Below are 15668 nucleotides of genomic sequence, written 5' to 3' on the forward strand. Positions count from 1 at the left end.
AATAGGAACATGGCTGATCCAACATTCCTCACATTCACTTACCAGCCTTTTCCCCATAATCCTTGATTCCCGACTGATCAAGAATCTATTTGTCTGAGCCTTAAATATACATAATGATTCAGCAGCCGCTGTTCTCTGTGACAAGGAGTTCCAAAGGTTCTGCAGCCAGCAGTGAAAAATCAGATCAGTGTGTTGCTTCTCTGGTGCCAGGATCAAGGATGTCTCGGAGAGGATGTAGAATGTTCTCAAGGGGGAAAGGGACCAGCAAAAGGTCATTGTACACATTGGAACTAATGTTATAGGAAGGGTAAAGGATGAGATTCTGAAGGGAGAATATAGAAAGTTAGGCAGGAATTTAAAAAGGAGGTCCTCGAGGACAGTAATATCTAGATAACTCCTGGTGCTACGAGCTAGTGAGGGTAGGAATAGGAGGATAGAGCAGATGAATGCTTGGCTGAGGAGCTGGTGCAGGAGAGAAGAGTTCAATTTTTGGACCATTACAATCTCTTCTGATATAGAAGTGACCTATAAAAGAAGGATGGATTACAACAGAGTTGGAAGGGGACTAATATATTGGCAGGGAGATTTGCTAGAGCTGCTCAGGAGGACGAGTAAGCTGGGCTATGGGAGATAGTGAGGAAAGAGATCAATCTGAGAGTGGTACAGTTGGGAAAAGGAGCGAGTCAAACAGCCAGGGCAGTCAGAAACAAAGCAGAGAACAAGGTAGGACTGATCAATTAAACTGCATTTATTTCAATGCAAGGGGCCTAACAGGGAAGGCAGATTAACTCAGGGCATGGTTAGGAACATGGGACTGGGATATCATAGCAATTAGAGAAATGTGGCTCAGGGATGGACAAGACTGGCAGTTCAATGTTCCAGGATACAAATGCTATAGGAATGATAGAAAGGGGCGCAAGAAAGGAGGGAGAGTGGAGTTTTTGATAATGGATAGTGTTACAACTGTACTGAGGGAGGATATTCCCGGAAGTACATCCAGGGAAGTTATTTGGGTGGAACTGAGAAAGAAGGAAGGGATGATCACCTTATTGGGATTGTATTATTACCCCCTAACAGTCAGCAGGGAATTGAGAAACAAATCTGTAAGGAGATTTCAGATATCTATAAGAATAATAGGTGGTTATAGTACAGGATTTTAACTTTCCAAACATAGACTGGGATTGCCATAGTGCTAAGGGTTTAGATGGAGAGGAATTTATTAAGTGTGTACAAAAATATTTTCTGATTCGGTATGTGGATGTACCTCCTAGAGAAAATGCAACACTTGACCTAGTCTTGGGAAATAAGGCAGGGCAACTGACTGAGGTGTCAGTGGGGGAGCACTTTGGGGCCAGCGACCATAATTCTATTAGTTTAAATTAGTTCGAAATTGAATGACGGCAAATTTTTACGGCCTTAGGCAAGAACATTCAAAAGTTGATTGGGGCAGATGTTCGCAGGTAAAGGGACGACTGGAAAATGGAAAGCCTTCAAAAATGAGATAATTTGAGTCCAGAGACAGTGTATTCCTGTTAGGGTGAAAGGAAAGGCTGGTAGGTTTAGGGAATGCTAGATGACTTGAGAAATTGAGGTTTTAGTTAGAAAAAGAAGGAAGCATATGTCAGGTATAGACAGGATAAATCTAGTGAATCCTTAGAAGAGTATAAAGGAGTATACTTAAATGGGAAATCAGGAGGGCAAAAGGGGGACATGAGGTAGCTTTGGCAAATAGGGTCAAGGAGAATCCAAAGGGAGTTTACAAATACATTCAGGACAAAAGGTTAAATGGGAGAGAATAGGGCCCCTCAAAGATCAGCAAGGCAGCCTTTGTGTGGAGCCACAGGAGACATGGGAGACACTAAACGAGTATTTTGCATCAGTGTTCACTGTGGAGAAGTACATGGAAGGTATAGAATGTGGGGAAATAGATGGTGATATCTTGAAAAATGTCCATATTACAGAGAAGGAGGTGCTGGATGTCTTGAAACGGATAAAAGTGGATAAATCCCCAGGACTCTGTGAGAAGCTAGGGAAGTGATTGCTGGGCCCCTTGCTGAGATATTTGTATCATCGATAGTCACAGGTGAGGTGCCAGATGACTGGAGGTTGGTTAACATGGTGCCACTATTTAAGAATGGTGGTAAGGAAAAGCCTGGGAACTATAGACCAGTGAACCTAACGTCGGTGATGGGCAAGTTGTTGAAGGGAATTCTGAGGGACAGGATGCACATGTCTTTGGAAAAGCAAAGATTGATTAGAGGTAATCAGCATAGCTTTCTGCAGGGGAAATCATGTCTCACAAACTTGACTGAGTTTATTTGAAAAAGTAACAAGGAGGATTGATGAGGGCAGAGCAGTAGATGTAATCTATATGGACTTCAGTCAGGCATTAGACAAGGTTCCCCATGGGAGAGTGGTGAGCAAGTTTAGATCTCATGGAATACAGGGAGAACTGGCCATTTGGATACAGAACTGGCTCAAAGGTAGAAGACAGAGGATGGTGGGGGAGGGTTGTTTTTCAGACTGGAGGCCTATGACCAGTGGAGTGTCACAAGGATCAGTGCTAGGTCCACTACTTTTCATCACTTATATAAATGATTTGGGCGTGAACATAAGAGGTGTAGTTAGTAAGTTTGCAGATGACACCAAAATTGGAGGTGTAGTGGACAGCGAAGGTTACCTCAGATTACAACAGGATCTTGATCAGATGGGCCAATGGGCTGAGACGTGGCAGATGGAGTTTAATTTAGATAAATGTGAGATGCTGCATTTTGGGAAAGCAAATCAGAGCAGGACTTATACACTTAATGGTAAGGTCCTGGAAAGAGTGATGCTGAACAAAGAGACCTTGGAGTGCAGGTTCATAGCTCTTTGAACGTGGAGTCGCAGGAAGATAGGATAGTGAAGAAGGCGTTTGGTATTAGTCAGAGTATTGAGTATAGGAGTTGGGAGGTCATATTTCAGCTTTACAGGACAATGGTTAGGCCACTTTTGGAAGATTGCGTGCAATTCTGGTCTTTCTATCGGAAGGATGTTGTGACACTTGAAAAGGTTCAGAAAAGATTTACAAGGACGTTGCCAGGGTTGGAGGATTTGAGCTATAGGCAGAGGTTGAATAGGCTGGGGCTGTTTTCCCTGGAGCTTTGGAGGCTGAGGGGTGACCTTACAGAAGTAGATAAAATCATGAACGGCATGGATAGGGTAAACAGACAAGTTCATTTCCCTGGGATGGAGGAAAGACTAGAATTAGAGGGCATAGGTTTAGGTTGAGAGAGGAAAGGTATAAAAGGGATCTAAGGGGCAACTTTTTCACACAGAGAGTGGGTGCATGTATTGAATGAGCTGCCAGAGGAAGTGGTGGAGGCTGGTACAATTACAGCATCTGGATAGGTATATGAATAGGAAGGGTTTAGAGGGATATGAGTGAAGTGCTGGCAAATGGGACGAGATTAGTTTAGGATACGTGGTTTGGCAAGTTGGACCAAAGGGTCTGTTTCCGTGCTGTACATCTCAATGACTCTGTGACTCAGAACCCTCTGAGAGAAAAAAAAAGTCCTCCTTATCTCAGTCTTAAATTGGCACCCCATTATTCTAAGCCTGTGCCCTCTGATCCTTGAGTCTCAGCATTTACCCTGTCAACCTCCTTGATAATCGGATGTGTCTTAATGAGATCACCTTTCATTCTTCTAACTTTCAGTGAGTTCCAACCTGTTCAGCCATTGATTGTATGACAGTCCCCCACATCCACCCCCCCAACCCCCCACCTCCCCATACAAGAGATAATGTGAACCAGGTGATGCATTACTGCTTTTGCTCTGAAATCCTTTGTTTTTCAAAATACTTGTATCTTAAAAATTCTTTCGAGTTTTACGATTCTGCAATGAAGCAATATTCTTCTAATGAAGCCTTTAAAATGAGTTCAAACATTTCTAAGCTTGTCAATTAAGTTAGATATGTTTTGCTGCAATATTAATATAACTTTCCTGGCTTTAGGAATGTCTCTTTACCTTCTTTTTTTTTGGAAATTCCCACCGATTAAAAAAATTGGAAGGGTCAGTGCACATTTCCTTTTTTGTTGGTCTCAGCTGAATCTCCCTACCCCCTACCAAAATGGCTCATTCATTCTTTTTCTATTGTTTCGTTAAATTTTATCCCCTTTTTAGTAAAATGTTCTCATTTTCTAATGCATAACTTCTTGTCTCTGAACTATGTTACTCATCTTAATTAACGTCTGTAGTGGACTCAACAACATTTGCTTTCAACATTCCCGAATTCTAAATAAAGTTCTGATCCTGGTTTAAATGTTGCAGTTGTATCTTTTATGGCACCCAGACAGTAATAGCGGTTTTAACTGTCACCTCAGTGTATGTTCAGCCGCCACAAAGGGCATGGGCAGCATCCCCTCATCAAGTCACCCTTTATTGACACATGAACAGTCCTTGACTACAGTCCTGCCTCATACTGAGTTAGACACCGGAGTGTCAGTATCCCTGACACTCACCCTTTTTATCTGTCAGCCAGGGCTCCCTGATTGGACCAAATTAACAGCCCCAATCAGGGAACTCATATTCTGTGAGGTCCAGCCAGCCCTCTTGTGGCACAGTGATGATGTCCCTACCCCTGGAGGAGGCCTGGGTTCAAGTCCCACTTACTCCAGAGGTGTGTAATAATGTCTCCGAACAGATTAATTCAAAAATTAAGTTAATGAATTTTTTTTTTAAAATGAGGTCCAGTTGGCTCCTTTCATTTAAATCACTGGGGTTTTTCATGTTCCAGTTGGTTTTCTATCTTTTCCCTTAAAGATCTGACTTACTGCTGCAGCTCTGACATCCAATCACATCTCAGTTGTTTTGTAACTCTTCCCTGTTCCCTTACTGTTTGAATTTGACTATCTGTCACCCACACAGGCCTTGTCTGTGCCTTATCCCCAGGTCAGGTAGCCTCAGAATACAAGCTCTACAGCTTACACAAGTGTGTACTAACTGACAGCTGTTTAAACGCCTTCAGCTGTGGACTGATGACCTGACTTTTTCTTCATGCAGCAATGCTTTTGAAATTCTTCAGTTTAATATCACTGACGGCCTTGCTGACAGTGCAAAATTATTTATCCCAAAATGAGGGGACAATCCATGGCCTATTTGACTCAAAGTATGTCATGGAAATTTGAGAGAAATGGTGCCCTCACTCAGCTAATGTCCTCCCTTTGTCTCTCATTGCGACCTTCATTAACCTCTGATTTTTATTAACTTCCTGACTCAGTAACATAGAAATCGTCAATATACAAAATGGAGTTATAACAATGAAGTTCTAGCAGCATGGAATACAATACATTCTGTTTGCAGGGTTTCAACACTAGACTTTTCCCTGTGAGTTCAACAACGCAAACAGGCTCTGTAAGTGAGCACACAGTTTGTGGAAGGCAGCATGTCTTCACGTGCCCAGTATCTAGACTGAAAAAAAACAAGCTCCTTCATGTTCATGGAAGTTTCTTCCTTCTGTCTCAGTCACAATTCATGAACCCTTCTCTCTATATGTACACTGACATTTTTCTCCTTCTTCAGTTCACACAAGCTGTTCCATCATCCTCTCCGATTCCTGTTATAGTTTCAACATGTCACTGGTGCATGAAAAGGAATCTTCCTCATTCCTTCTCATGCACAAATCTTAACCGGGATAAACTATGCAAAGAGTGGGATTTTTAAAAATCTGTACAGGAATTCTTGCAAAGCAGAGTACAAAACATCAGATTAGCAGAATTCAGCTATTAGGAGCTAGATTCAGTGTCATCTTTGGAATTATGTTGCAAGTGGAACCTAGAGCATTGAAAACTTTAAGTGGAACTCACAGCAATTCCAAGGTAAAAGTGTCATACACCTGACGATACCCCAACTTAAGTTAAAACTTCATATGTACCAAACAACAGATATAGTGTTGTTTGCAAATAGAACAATGAAAACACGTGGAGCTATTATTAAACTGTAAAGTAATTACATGCATGCTGACAATCCAAAGGCGCCTTTATCTGCCTCATCAGTGAAAATTTTAAAACCAAATGCACTGTGTAAATTAATGATAATGGTGGGTTTTGGATTGCATGTAATTAATGCTACATATTGTGAAACCTACTATTACAATTTTCTCTTGAAGATACACCCATCTGAAATATCACTTGATTTCGTTTTAGCGTGTCACTGGTGAAAATGATTAGAATGTTCACTACTAACTTATAATTTTCATATTGTTGGCCCCAATTTACATAGCATTGAGATCAGTGTTTGCTTGTTCTTTTCTGCAAGTATTGAAATTTTACATTATGCTTTGGTTAATATGGGCAGAGACAAACACTATTCTAGAAGTGTACAGTATTCATGTTTTGGCTGTTGCACTTGATTGCGGTTATTACAGCCTATTGGTGACCATTATGTTGCACTGTAGGAGCAAATTACTGCAGATGCTGGAGTCTGTACTCTAAACAACAAATGCTAGAGATCACAGCAAGTCAGACAGCATCCATGGAGAGAGAGCAAGCTAACATTCCGAATCTAGATGACTCTGCATCAGAGTTGCACTGCTTAGTTTGATGAAACTAACCATATCAGTTAAATTAAAATGCCTATATGATAATTGTTCTGGGTAGATTCTTAAATGACAGCTTTGTCTGGGTAAAGTTCTTTACAGGGCCTGACTAGGGCAACAATAAATGGTGTTTGTATCTCTACTGACAAATCTACTATTAATTCAAAAATCAAGCTGTAGCCAGCAAAGAACAGCACTAGTCTGACTATATGTAAAGTGCACATCTGTCATCATGATACAAAATACTCTGAGGCATAAATCTGGAAAAGTGCTCTTTATTTGTTAGGTTTATGTTGGAGACGAGCTTGGAGGATGCATTGGTTTCGTGGTAATGTCACTGACATTGTAATTAAGAGTCCCAGTTTATTATTCTAGTGTAATGGGTTCAAATCTCATCATGGCAGATTATAAATATAGGGGTGGGACTAAGCACACCTGTCAAGTACTGTCAGTACAGGTACAGTGGCCCGAAGGGTCTCCTTAATGCTGTAAATTTCCATCATTCTATGAAAATGCCTAATGGGAATGAGGATCATTATCCTGTCAGCTGAACTATATCAGGCTCTGTTTGGAAAGAGATATCATGACCTGTGCCTCATGAAGGTGGCTTTGGACTCCTAGCAGTTAACACTGGTACCCTTAATTTTTTATCAAATAATACAAACTCTGCGCATTGCCTAAGAATTACTGCTGGCAAGCAGATCACAGAGTGATGGCACCGCTGAGCCATTTGGCAACTGGACTGTTAGATAGTGCAGTTCATCATGCACTGGAAATCTAAGTAGGAACTCATGAAGGCACCTGGTTTCCAGTCAATAATGCCAAAGTCTTTAGAGAATCATGTTACTTGGCAAACCAAAGTCTCATACTGCTGGTAGAAATATAACAGCCAGTGTGCTCTGCCAAGTCAGCAAACATCCATTTACTTGATCAAACTGTGCATTGTGGATTGATCCATGTTGCAAATGTCTCTCCAGGCCTTCAAGAATAAGCCTAAGAAATAAAATCCAAGGGCTAAAATGTAATCACAGCTCTGATAAATCCCATACCTGAATGTCCAGTTCGAAAATAAATGTCAAGTGGATACAATCTGCTTTGTCTTGTTTCTCCTTTTTGTCTTCCAAATAACAAAGTTATTCATCAGGAATATTCACAACAGAAGGATAACATTTAGCACCAAAACTCTTATGATGAACAGAATGGAAGGAAAATAAAACACCAAAAAACAAGGGTCGATTATCATCTGGATTGCAAGGGTGCCTTGTTAGAATGACCTCAAGTCCTGAAACGTTCACTGTATATGAATATGATGATCACTTCATATGCCAAACATCAATTACACAAAAATGTGTGTACATTCCCGGCACAGATTTAAACAAGACTTCCACCAGTTGTCTGATCAGAGTATCCACACTTTAGATCTCAAGTGCTATAATCCACTGCCATAATGCTGGCACAATCCCTCAAGAAAAAGCATAGTTTTGGCATCTTACATTGCTCTAAATTTTCTGTTGAAGTTGTTGATTAGGAGTGGCTATATGGAAATTCCACAGAATATTTAAGTTAGCTTTCTGGAAATTTCCCAGAATACTGCAAATTATTAATAGCAACTGCACAATAGTTTTGAAGAAACTTTAGAACTATACAAAGTAGAATTGCATTTTATGCAACGTCTTGATGGGCCTAGGTGCTTCAAGGCTCCACTATCTGGAGCTGTGGTATTTACACTTTTAGTTCAGTGTACTTACTGGCATGCCAGTGAAGGTTACTGGTGGAGATTGCCAAGAGATGCTGAATCCATTGCTGGTAGGAGTAAACTTTGACCCAGGAATGTTGACAGGTGCTGTGGCCTGTTGGAAGAAGTAGTAAAGTGAGCGGTCCATACTGCTCAGGAAGAAGCTAAAACATTTCAATCCAATTGCTTTTAATCAGTACAGATACAGAGAGACCATGCCTTGTGAGTTACAGCTTGAATTAAATACAGATCAATTCACACTGGGACTAAAGCTTCCATTTGGCTTTGCTTTTTAAAACACAGTGGATTTCATCGAGAAAAGATCAGTGTTAAATCCTTTAGATCTGAAGTAAATTAATTCCTACCTACTAAGATTTGCCTGTAAATGAGATTATGTTGTTTACATGTCTTGAAAAATATCACCAGAGATAGAAGCCACAGCTTTATCTAATCTGTCAATATCCTGTTGTAGCTTTATGCTGTCGTCAACACTATCGACAATGCTGCTCCATTTTATGTCATCAGGAAATTTAGATATTTGACCATGTATGCTCTGCCTGTATTCCTGATGAAGGGCTTTTGCCCGAAATATCGATTTTACTGCTCCTCGGATGCTGCCTGAACTGCTGTGCTTTTCCAGCACCACTAATCCATGTATGCCATTAGTCAAGTCAGTCATGAACATTGTGAATAATTGAGGCCCCAACGCAGATCCCTTTAGGACACTAGTATCGTGTCATGCTAATTGGAATACTTACTCAGTACTCCAACTCCTACCACTTAACTATTTCCCTATGACAGATGTTAGCCTCTCTGACTTATAGTTTCTTGTTTCCCTCCTTTCTTGAATAAAAGTGGAAAATAGCTAATGTAACAATCTGCTGGCATTTTACAGAATCTAAGAAATTTTGGAAACCTATAACCAGTGCATCTATTATCTCTGATTCCACATCTTTCAGTATCCTAGTATGCAGGCCTAGAAAGCAAGAACAGGATGCAGACAGACTGCAGGCAGAGGAAACGATACAAATTCAACACTAAGAAGGATTATTAGTGCATAAGTTGATAAAGTGGAGAAACATCTGTTGTGTCTGTATGTTTTCAGTGTGTTCCAAATTCCATGCTGGAACTTGTCAACTTTTTTGGAAATGGACTTGATTATAGTGTGGAAAGGTACACATGCTGGAGGTGAGATTTTATTTGTATTGATGGAACATGAACACCTATTCATAGCATTCGTTTAATGAATAATACTTAGCTGTTTCACAATTATCCTTGCATAGGGAGTACAATGCAATGAAGAAAAGGCTAATTTTCAAACTAGCCCCTGGCTGCTCTGACAAATGCTTTAATGGAACACTTCAAATTGATTTTTAATGAGGGAAAATTATCCTTAACTATGCTAAGAAGTAACTGATAATAGCAATTTATTAGTGAATGAATGTGTGCAGATCAATGACTCAAGGAATCTGGCAAATGTCCAAGGAAATGACTTGATTTATAAAGGGTACAAAGATGAAGCATTAGCAGTACTGTTAAGGTAAGTTATTCAGGAAATAGATCGACATGAAGGAACAGCTATGAAATATACTTGTAAAAGATGCTCTATATAACTGTAACAGAAGATGAAGCAAGTATTATGTTGGAACAGTGTAAAGCAGACTCTGAAAACTATATTACACACACCACAATGTAACAGAGAGTGAATTGTGGGACTATTATGTTCAAATTAATCTCTTTTAATTCCCTGTACTTGGATACTTAAAGTAAAAATCTAACTTGATGCCATACATGAAATAAGTAATAAACACAAGGAACAGTTCCTATGGATTCAGGGTAGCTAATGTGACCCCACTATTTAAGAACAGAGGCAGAGAGAAAATAGGAAATTAGTTTGACATTGGTACTGGGAAAAATGCTTGAGTCCATCATAAAAGATGCAATAGCAGAGCCCTTGGACGATAGTGACAAGATCAGACAGAGTCAGCATGGGTTTAGGAAGGGGAAGTCATGTGTGCCAAATCTGCTCGTGCTTGACAAATCAGCTGGAATGTTTTGAGGATGTAACTAGTAAGGGGGTAGGGTAAGGAGGAAACTAAAAAGGATCAGGGTGAGCCAGTGGTTGTGGTTTACTTGGATTTTCAGAAGGCTTTTCATGAAGTCCCACACCAGAAATTAGTATATAAAATTAAAATACATGAAATTGGATTATTACATTTACTAAAATGGATTAAGAAGTGGTTGGCAGATAGGAAATAAAGAGGAAGAATAAATAAGTCTTTATCTGATGGCAGGCAGTGACTAGTGGGGTACTGTCACAATCAGTGCTTAGATCTCAGCTATCCACTATGACTTAGATGAGGAAACTATATATCATATCTGCAATTTGCAGATGCAGCAAGCTGGGTGTGAGGGTGGACTGTGAGGAGAATGCAGAAGAGCTTCAGTGTGATTTGGACAAGTGAATTAAATGGCAAATACATGGCAGAAGCAACATAATGTGAATAAATGTGAGGCTATCTACTTTGGCAGCAAAAATAGACAGGCAGATTATTATCTGAACAGTTATGGGGAATGAGATCTGCATGTCCTCTTACAATAGTCACTAAAAGTAAGCAAGCATGTGTAGCAGGTGGTGAAGAGGGCAAATGATATGTTGGCTTTCAGAGCAAGAAGATTCGAGAACAAGAGGAGGGATGTCTCACTGCAACTGTACAGAGCATTCGTAAGACCACACTGGATTATTGCAAGCAGTTTTCAGCTCCTTATCTGAGAAAGAATGCTCTGGCTATTGAAGGAGTACTAAGAAAGTTTACCAGACTGATTCCTGGGATGGAGGCAATGATGTGCAGTAAGAACCCAAATCATTTAGGAGTATATCCACAAGAGTTTAGAAGTATAAGGGGGTGGGAAATCTCACAGAAAGCCATAAAACTCCAACAGGATTAGCCTAGGTGGATGAGGAAAGATGTTCCCAATAGTGGGGGAGACCAGAACAAGGGGTCACAGCCCAAGGATAGGGGATATACCATTTAGGCCTGAGATGAGGAGGAATTGCTTCACTCAGAGAGTAGTGGGCCTGTGGAATTTGTGACTACAGAAAGCAGTTGAGGCCAAAACATTGTACGGTTTCAAGAAGGAGTTGGATATAGAACCTGGGGCTAAAGGGATCAAAGGATATTGGGAAGGCAGGAACAGGCTATTGAGTTGAATGATCAGCCATGATGATTGTGATTGGCGGGAATATACTCAAAGGACTGAATGGCCTACCTCTCTTCCTATATTCTATGGGTGGGTTGCGCTTCGGCGGGTCGGTGTGGGGCCGAAGGGCCTGTTTCCACACTGTAAGTAATCTAAGTAATCTAATCTAATACAGGAATATATTCATTCCACATGAGGAAAAAGTAGTTGAATTATTGCTGGAAAATTGAGAGTCCTGCTAGTTTACATGCTCAAATTCTTCAATGACACCAACTGTGTTCAATTTTTAATTGACAGTGTTTAATTGACATTGACAGATCACAAAATGTATCTCTATCCTTTATTAAAACAGGTTAATCACGTGGTGAATCACTGAAATTTCAGCAGGCCATCCCATAGTGCACACTGTTACCTGATAAGCGTGGTCAGTGTGGATGAGGTAGAGGCATGTTGGTGCTGACCGACTAAGTGGAGTGGTAGGTTTGGCCTCGGTTCTTGTGATGCTGGCTTCAGATCGTCCTGCGTCCAGGCTGGAGGGCGTAGGTGGTGAGGCCACGGATGGCGATACTGGAGAAAGGCTGCCCAAACCCTCAGCCACAGAATCAGTGTTCAGTTTAATCTCTTGGTAGTAGAAGTCTTCTTCACCATCACTGCAGTCTGAATCTGTACTGCGTCTGGAAAGTGAAAATAAATGGACATTTATATCCAGTGATGACCAGAGAACAATTTGAATATAAATAATACAGATCATTGTAGACACTTTATTCAGCAAAACTAACCTTTCCTTGTGTTCATAATATTCACATTGATGAATACAAGTGGAACAAACCCAGCACCAAAGAATATTGGTACAAATTCATGTGACAGTTTTGTTTCATTTATTGCAAGCTTATGGGGAACTGGTGGTATAGTGATATTGTCAGTGGACATGTAATCCAGGAGGTCCATTCTGGGGATGTAGGTTCAAATCAGTGAAAAGGAACTAAAACAAAACTAGTCTAATGGCAACTACTATCGATTGTTGTAATATCACTTTTCTGTTAATAAAATTTCAGCCTCAGTGAAAAAAATGATAAATGAGAATCACAGCGATCCCATTTTACCTGGGCAGTTACTTCAACAGTCATTTTTGAAGTGTGACTGCATCTAATTATTTATTCAAAATATTTCCTTGCCACTATTCAAATCCTCTTTGAAATCTATGCTCCATGGTGAAAACAGGGTAGGCTAATCTGTTGCATTTCTTGTCGGGGTTCAATAAGATCTCTAACTATCACAGCACTCTGTACTCTCCCTCCACTTAATTAATACCTTGTTTTTCTGTTCTTCTTCCTGAGGAACATAGCCTCAAATTTTGCTCTATGTTAATTTCTACCACTCAATTTCCCATCTATATCCCTTTGAAGATTCTTTGTATCCTCCTCTCAACTTATTTCCTGCTTATCATTGTTATGAAGTTGAAGGCGTGCACCGTACCTTTAAGAGAGAGAGAATGCTGCTCTGAACTAAGAGATTACAAGCACTTGTGTATATGACTAGATGGCAAGCCCAGAGTGTACTGGAAAATCGAAAGTATGTAACATTGGTTGTGAAATGGATACCTGAGTTTTGGATGCTGTTTTGACAACAATTCAAATTTAACCAATCAGTTTAAATTATGCCCCAGGATACTAAAACTGAACTGAGTTTGAAATTATTGATTTGCCAACATTGAATCAATGAGAATTCAATGTTGGGGGTCCTAAAGAAGGGCTTATGCCCGAAACGTCAAATCTCCTGTTCCTTGGATGCTGCCTGACCTGCTGCACGTTTCCAGCAACACATTTTCAGCTCTGATCTCCAGCATCTGCAGACCTCACTTTCTCCTCGGTGTAAGAATGTGGACATTTTGAAAACTGGTAGAGAACAACTGTCATATAGAGAGAGTGAAAGAGAGAGAGAGAGAGAGAGAGCTAATTGCCCACCTAACATCTTGCTTTCCAAGAAATTAGGAAACGCTCTCTATCAAATGTACCTTTTCATGAGCTGCAGACAATTACTACCTTCTCTGAATGAAGACATTCTTCCTCATTTCAGTTCTGAATAGCTTACCCCTACTTGCCATGCCTATTGTTTTCTGCAGTTAACTGACAATCATGTGATTACTTGTTACAACCATATCCTGAAACATAATTAATTTTTATATTAATATCTGAAAACACTATCGACATTTTCACTACTCTGGATAAGTGGTATCAAGGGATATGGAGACTGTGTGGGAAAATGGTGTTGAGGTAGATGATCAGCCATGATCTCACATACATGAACACTCACAAACTCAAATTAGGAGCAACAGTAAGCCCCTCAAGCCTGCTCTGCCATTCAAGAAGATCATGGTAAATTTGATTACTCCCCATTCCTGCCGAAACCCCAATAACCTTTCACCCCTTCTTTGTCAAGAATCTGTCTGAAAATTATTCAAAGACCCTGCTTCCACCGCCTCTGCAGAAAAGAAGTTTCAAAGACTCATGATCCTCTGAGAGAAGAAAAGTTTCCTTATCTCTGTCTTAAATGGGCATTCCCTTATTTTTAAACAGTGGCCACAAGTTTGAGAATCTCCCACAAGAGAAAATATCCTTTCCACATCCTGATGAAGGGCTTATGCTTGAAACGTCGAATTCTCTATTCCTGAGATGCTGCCTGGCCTGCTGTGCTTTGACCAGCAACACATTTGCAGCTGTGATCTCCAGCATCTGCAGACCTCATTTTTTACTTTCCACATCCTGTCCACCTTGTCAGAATCTCCCAGGGTCATACATGCTACAATCTAATTACCTTCTACTCTCCTCAGCTCCAGAAATTATACACCTTACCTATTCGACTTTTTCTGAGAAGACAACCACCAATTCCAGGTATTCCATGAGTGATTGTTCTCTGAACAGCTTCCTTTACATTTGCATCCTTAGCTTTCCTAATTATGTGCTGCACCTGCATATTAACCTCTCCCCATTTAGCTATTACCCTGCATCTTTGTTATTCTTCCTTAGAAATGGATAATTTTGCATTTGTCTTCACTAAATGCCATTTGTCCACTCAACCTGACTTCACAGCTTCCATATATCATCTTCATACCTTACTTTCCTACCTATTTTTGATTTACATGCAAACTTGGTAACCATACCTTTTGTCCCTTCATCCAAGTCATTTAGATGGCAACATCTTGCCAGCCAAAAAAATACCCATTTATGCCAATTTCCTGTTTGCTCCATGTTCCACCAATGCCAATACGTCCTACACTAAAGTCCTTTATTAACTTCAATAACCTTGAATGTGGCACCTTATCAACCACCTTCTGAAAATCTAAGTAGGATACATCTACCTGTTTTCCCTTATCCACAGCACAAGTTAATTTGTTAAAAAAACTCCATTCCACTTTCAGATTCACAAACCTTTCTGAGACGTTATCTGTATCCTCCTCAATGTAATCCAGTGGAAAACATCGTACAAACTGAATGGCACAGCAGACTTGATAGACTGGCCTAGTGTAAAGGGCCAGTCAGGTTCAGTTGTCTGAATGGCTGGTTTGCAATGCAGGGAGCTGTTAATAGTATAGTTTCCATTCCCACACTGGCTGAGATTACTATGGAGGATTTACCTTTTCAACCTTGCCTGAGGGGTTATGACCCTCAGGTAAAACTCACCACCATATCTTATAAGAGAGCAGTCCGAAGGGATTATGGTGACTTACTCCCGTTCTTATTACTTTAAAGGTACTGTATAAATGCAAGCTGCTCTCTCTTTTGGTGAATTAAAGAGCTTTGGTTTGGCAGCTATTCCTGTAAAGAAGGTACAACATTGCAGATTTCAAGCAGCCGTCAAACAATTGTATGCTGTTGTGGTAGGTAATGGGTTGGGATGTAGCTAACGTGATTTTCAGGAATGTGCAGACTTTGTAATTAGTTCAGTTATTATTATGAATTTGTAACTAGCCTTGGCAGCAGTTGGAGAGCCATTAAAAGGAGGAACATGAGAACAGTTCTTGAACTGTAATTTATCAAATGCAATAAAGATGTTCGTAGAGAATGAGCCAGATATTAGTCAGCTCAAACAGCTTATCAAGAGACAAGAAGCAGTGCTGTGAATATAATTCTGGATTAGTGGTGCTGGAAGAGCACAG

At 40.3% G+C, this 15668-nt stretch overlaps 1 protein-coding gene across 2 annotated transcripts in view; it reads right to left on the reverse strand.

Annotated features, from left to right (window-relative positions):
* The window catches only part of znf704 (zinc finger protein 704), a 180627-nt gene that overhangs the window by 22606 nt on the left and 142353 nt on the right, over positions 1-15668 (reverse strand). For both annotated transcript variants that reach the window (XM_060824157.1, XM_060824156.1), the window contains exons 6-7: positions 11925-12186; positions 8325-8426 (exon numbers count right to left, since the gene is read on the reverse strand). In XM_060824157.1, coding sequence (XP_060680140.1) covers positions 8325-8426; positions 11925-12186 — 364 coding nt within the window. The remainder of the gene's footprint in view (positions 1-8324; positions 8427-11924; positions 12187-15668) is intronic.

Source organism: Hemiscyllium ocellatum, chromosome 4 (assembly GCF_020745735.1).
Source record: "Hemiscyllium ocellatum isolate sHemOce1 chromosome 4, sHemOce1.pat.X.cur, whole genome shotgun sequence".
Taxonomy (NCBI): Eukaryota; Metazoa; Chordata; class Chondrichthyes; order Orectolobiformes; family Hemiscylliidae; genus Hemiscyllium; species Hemiscyllium ocellatum.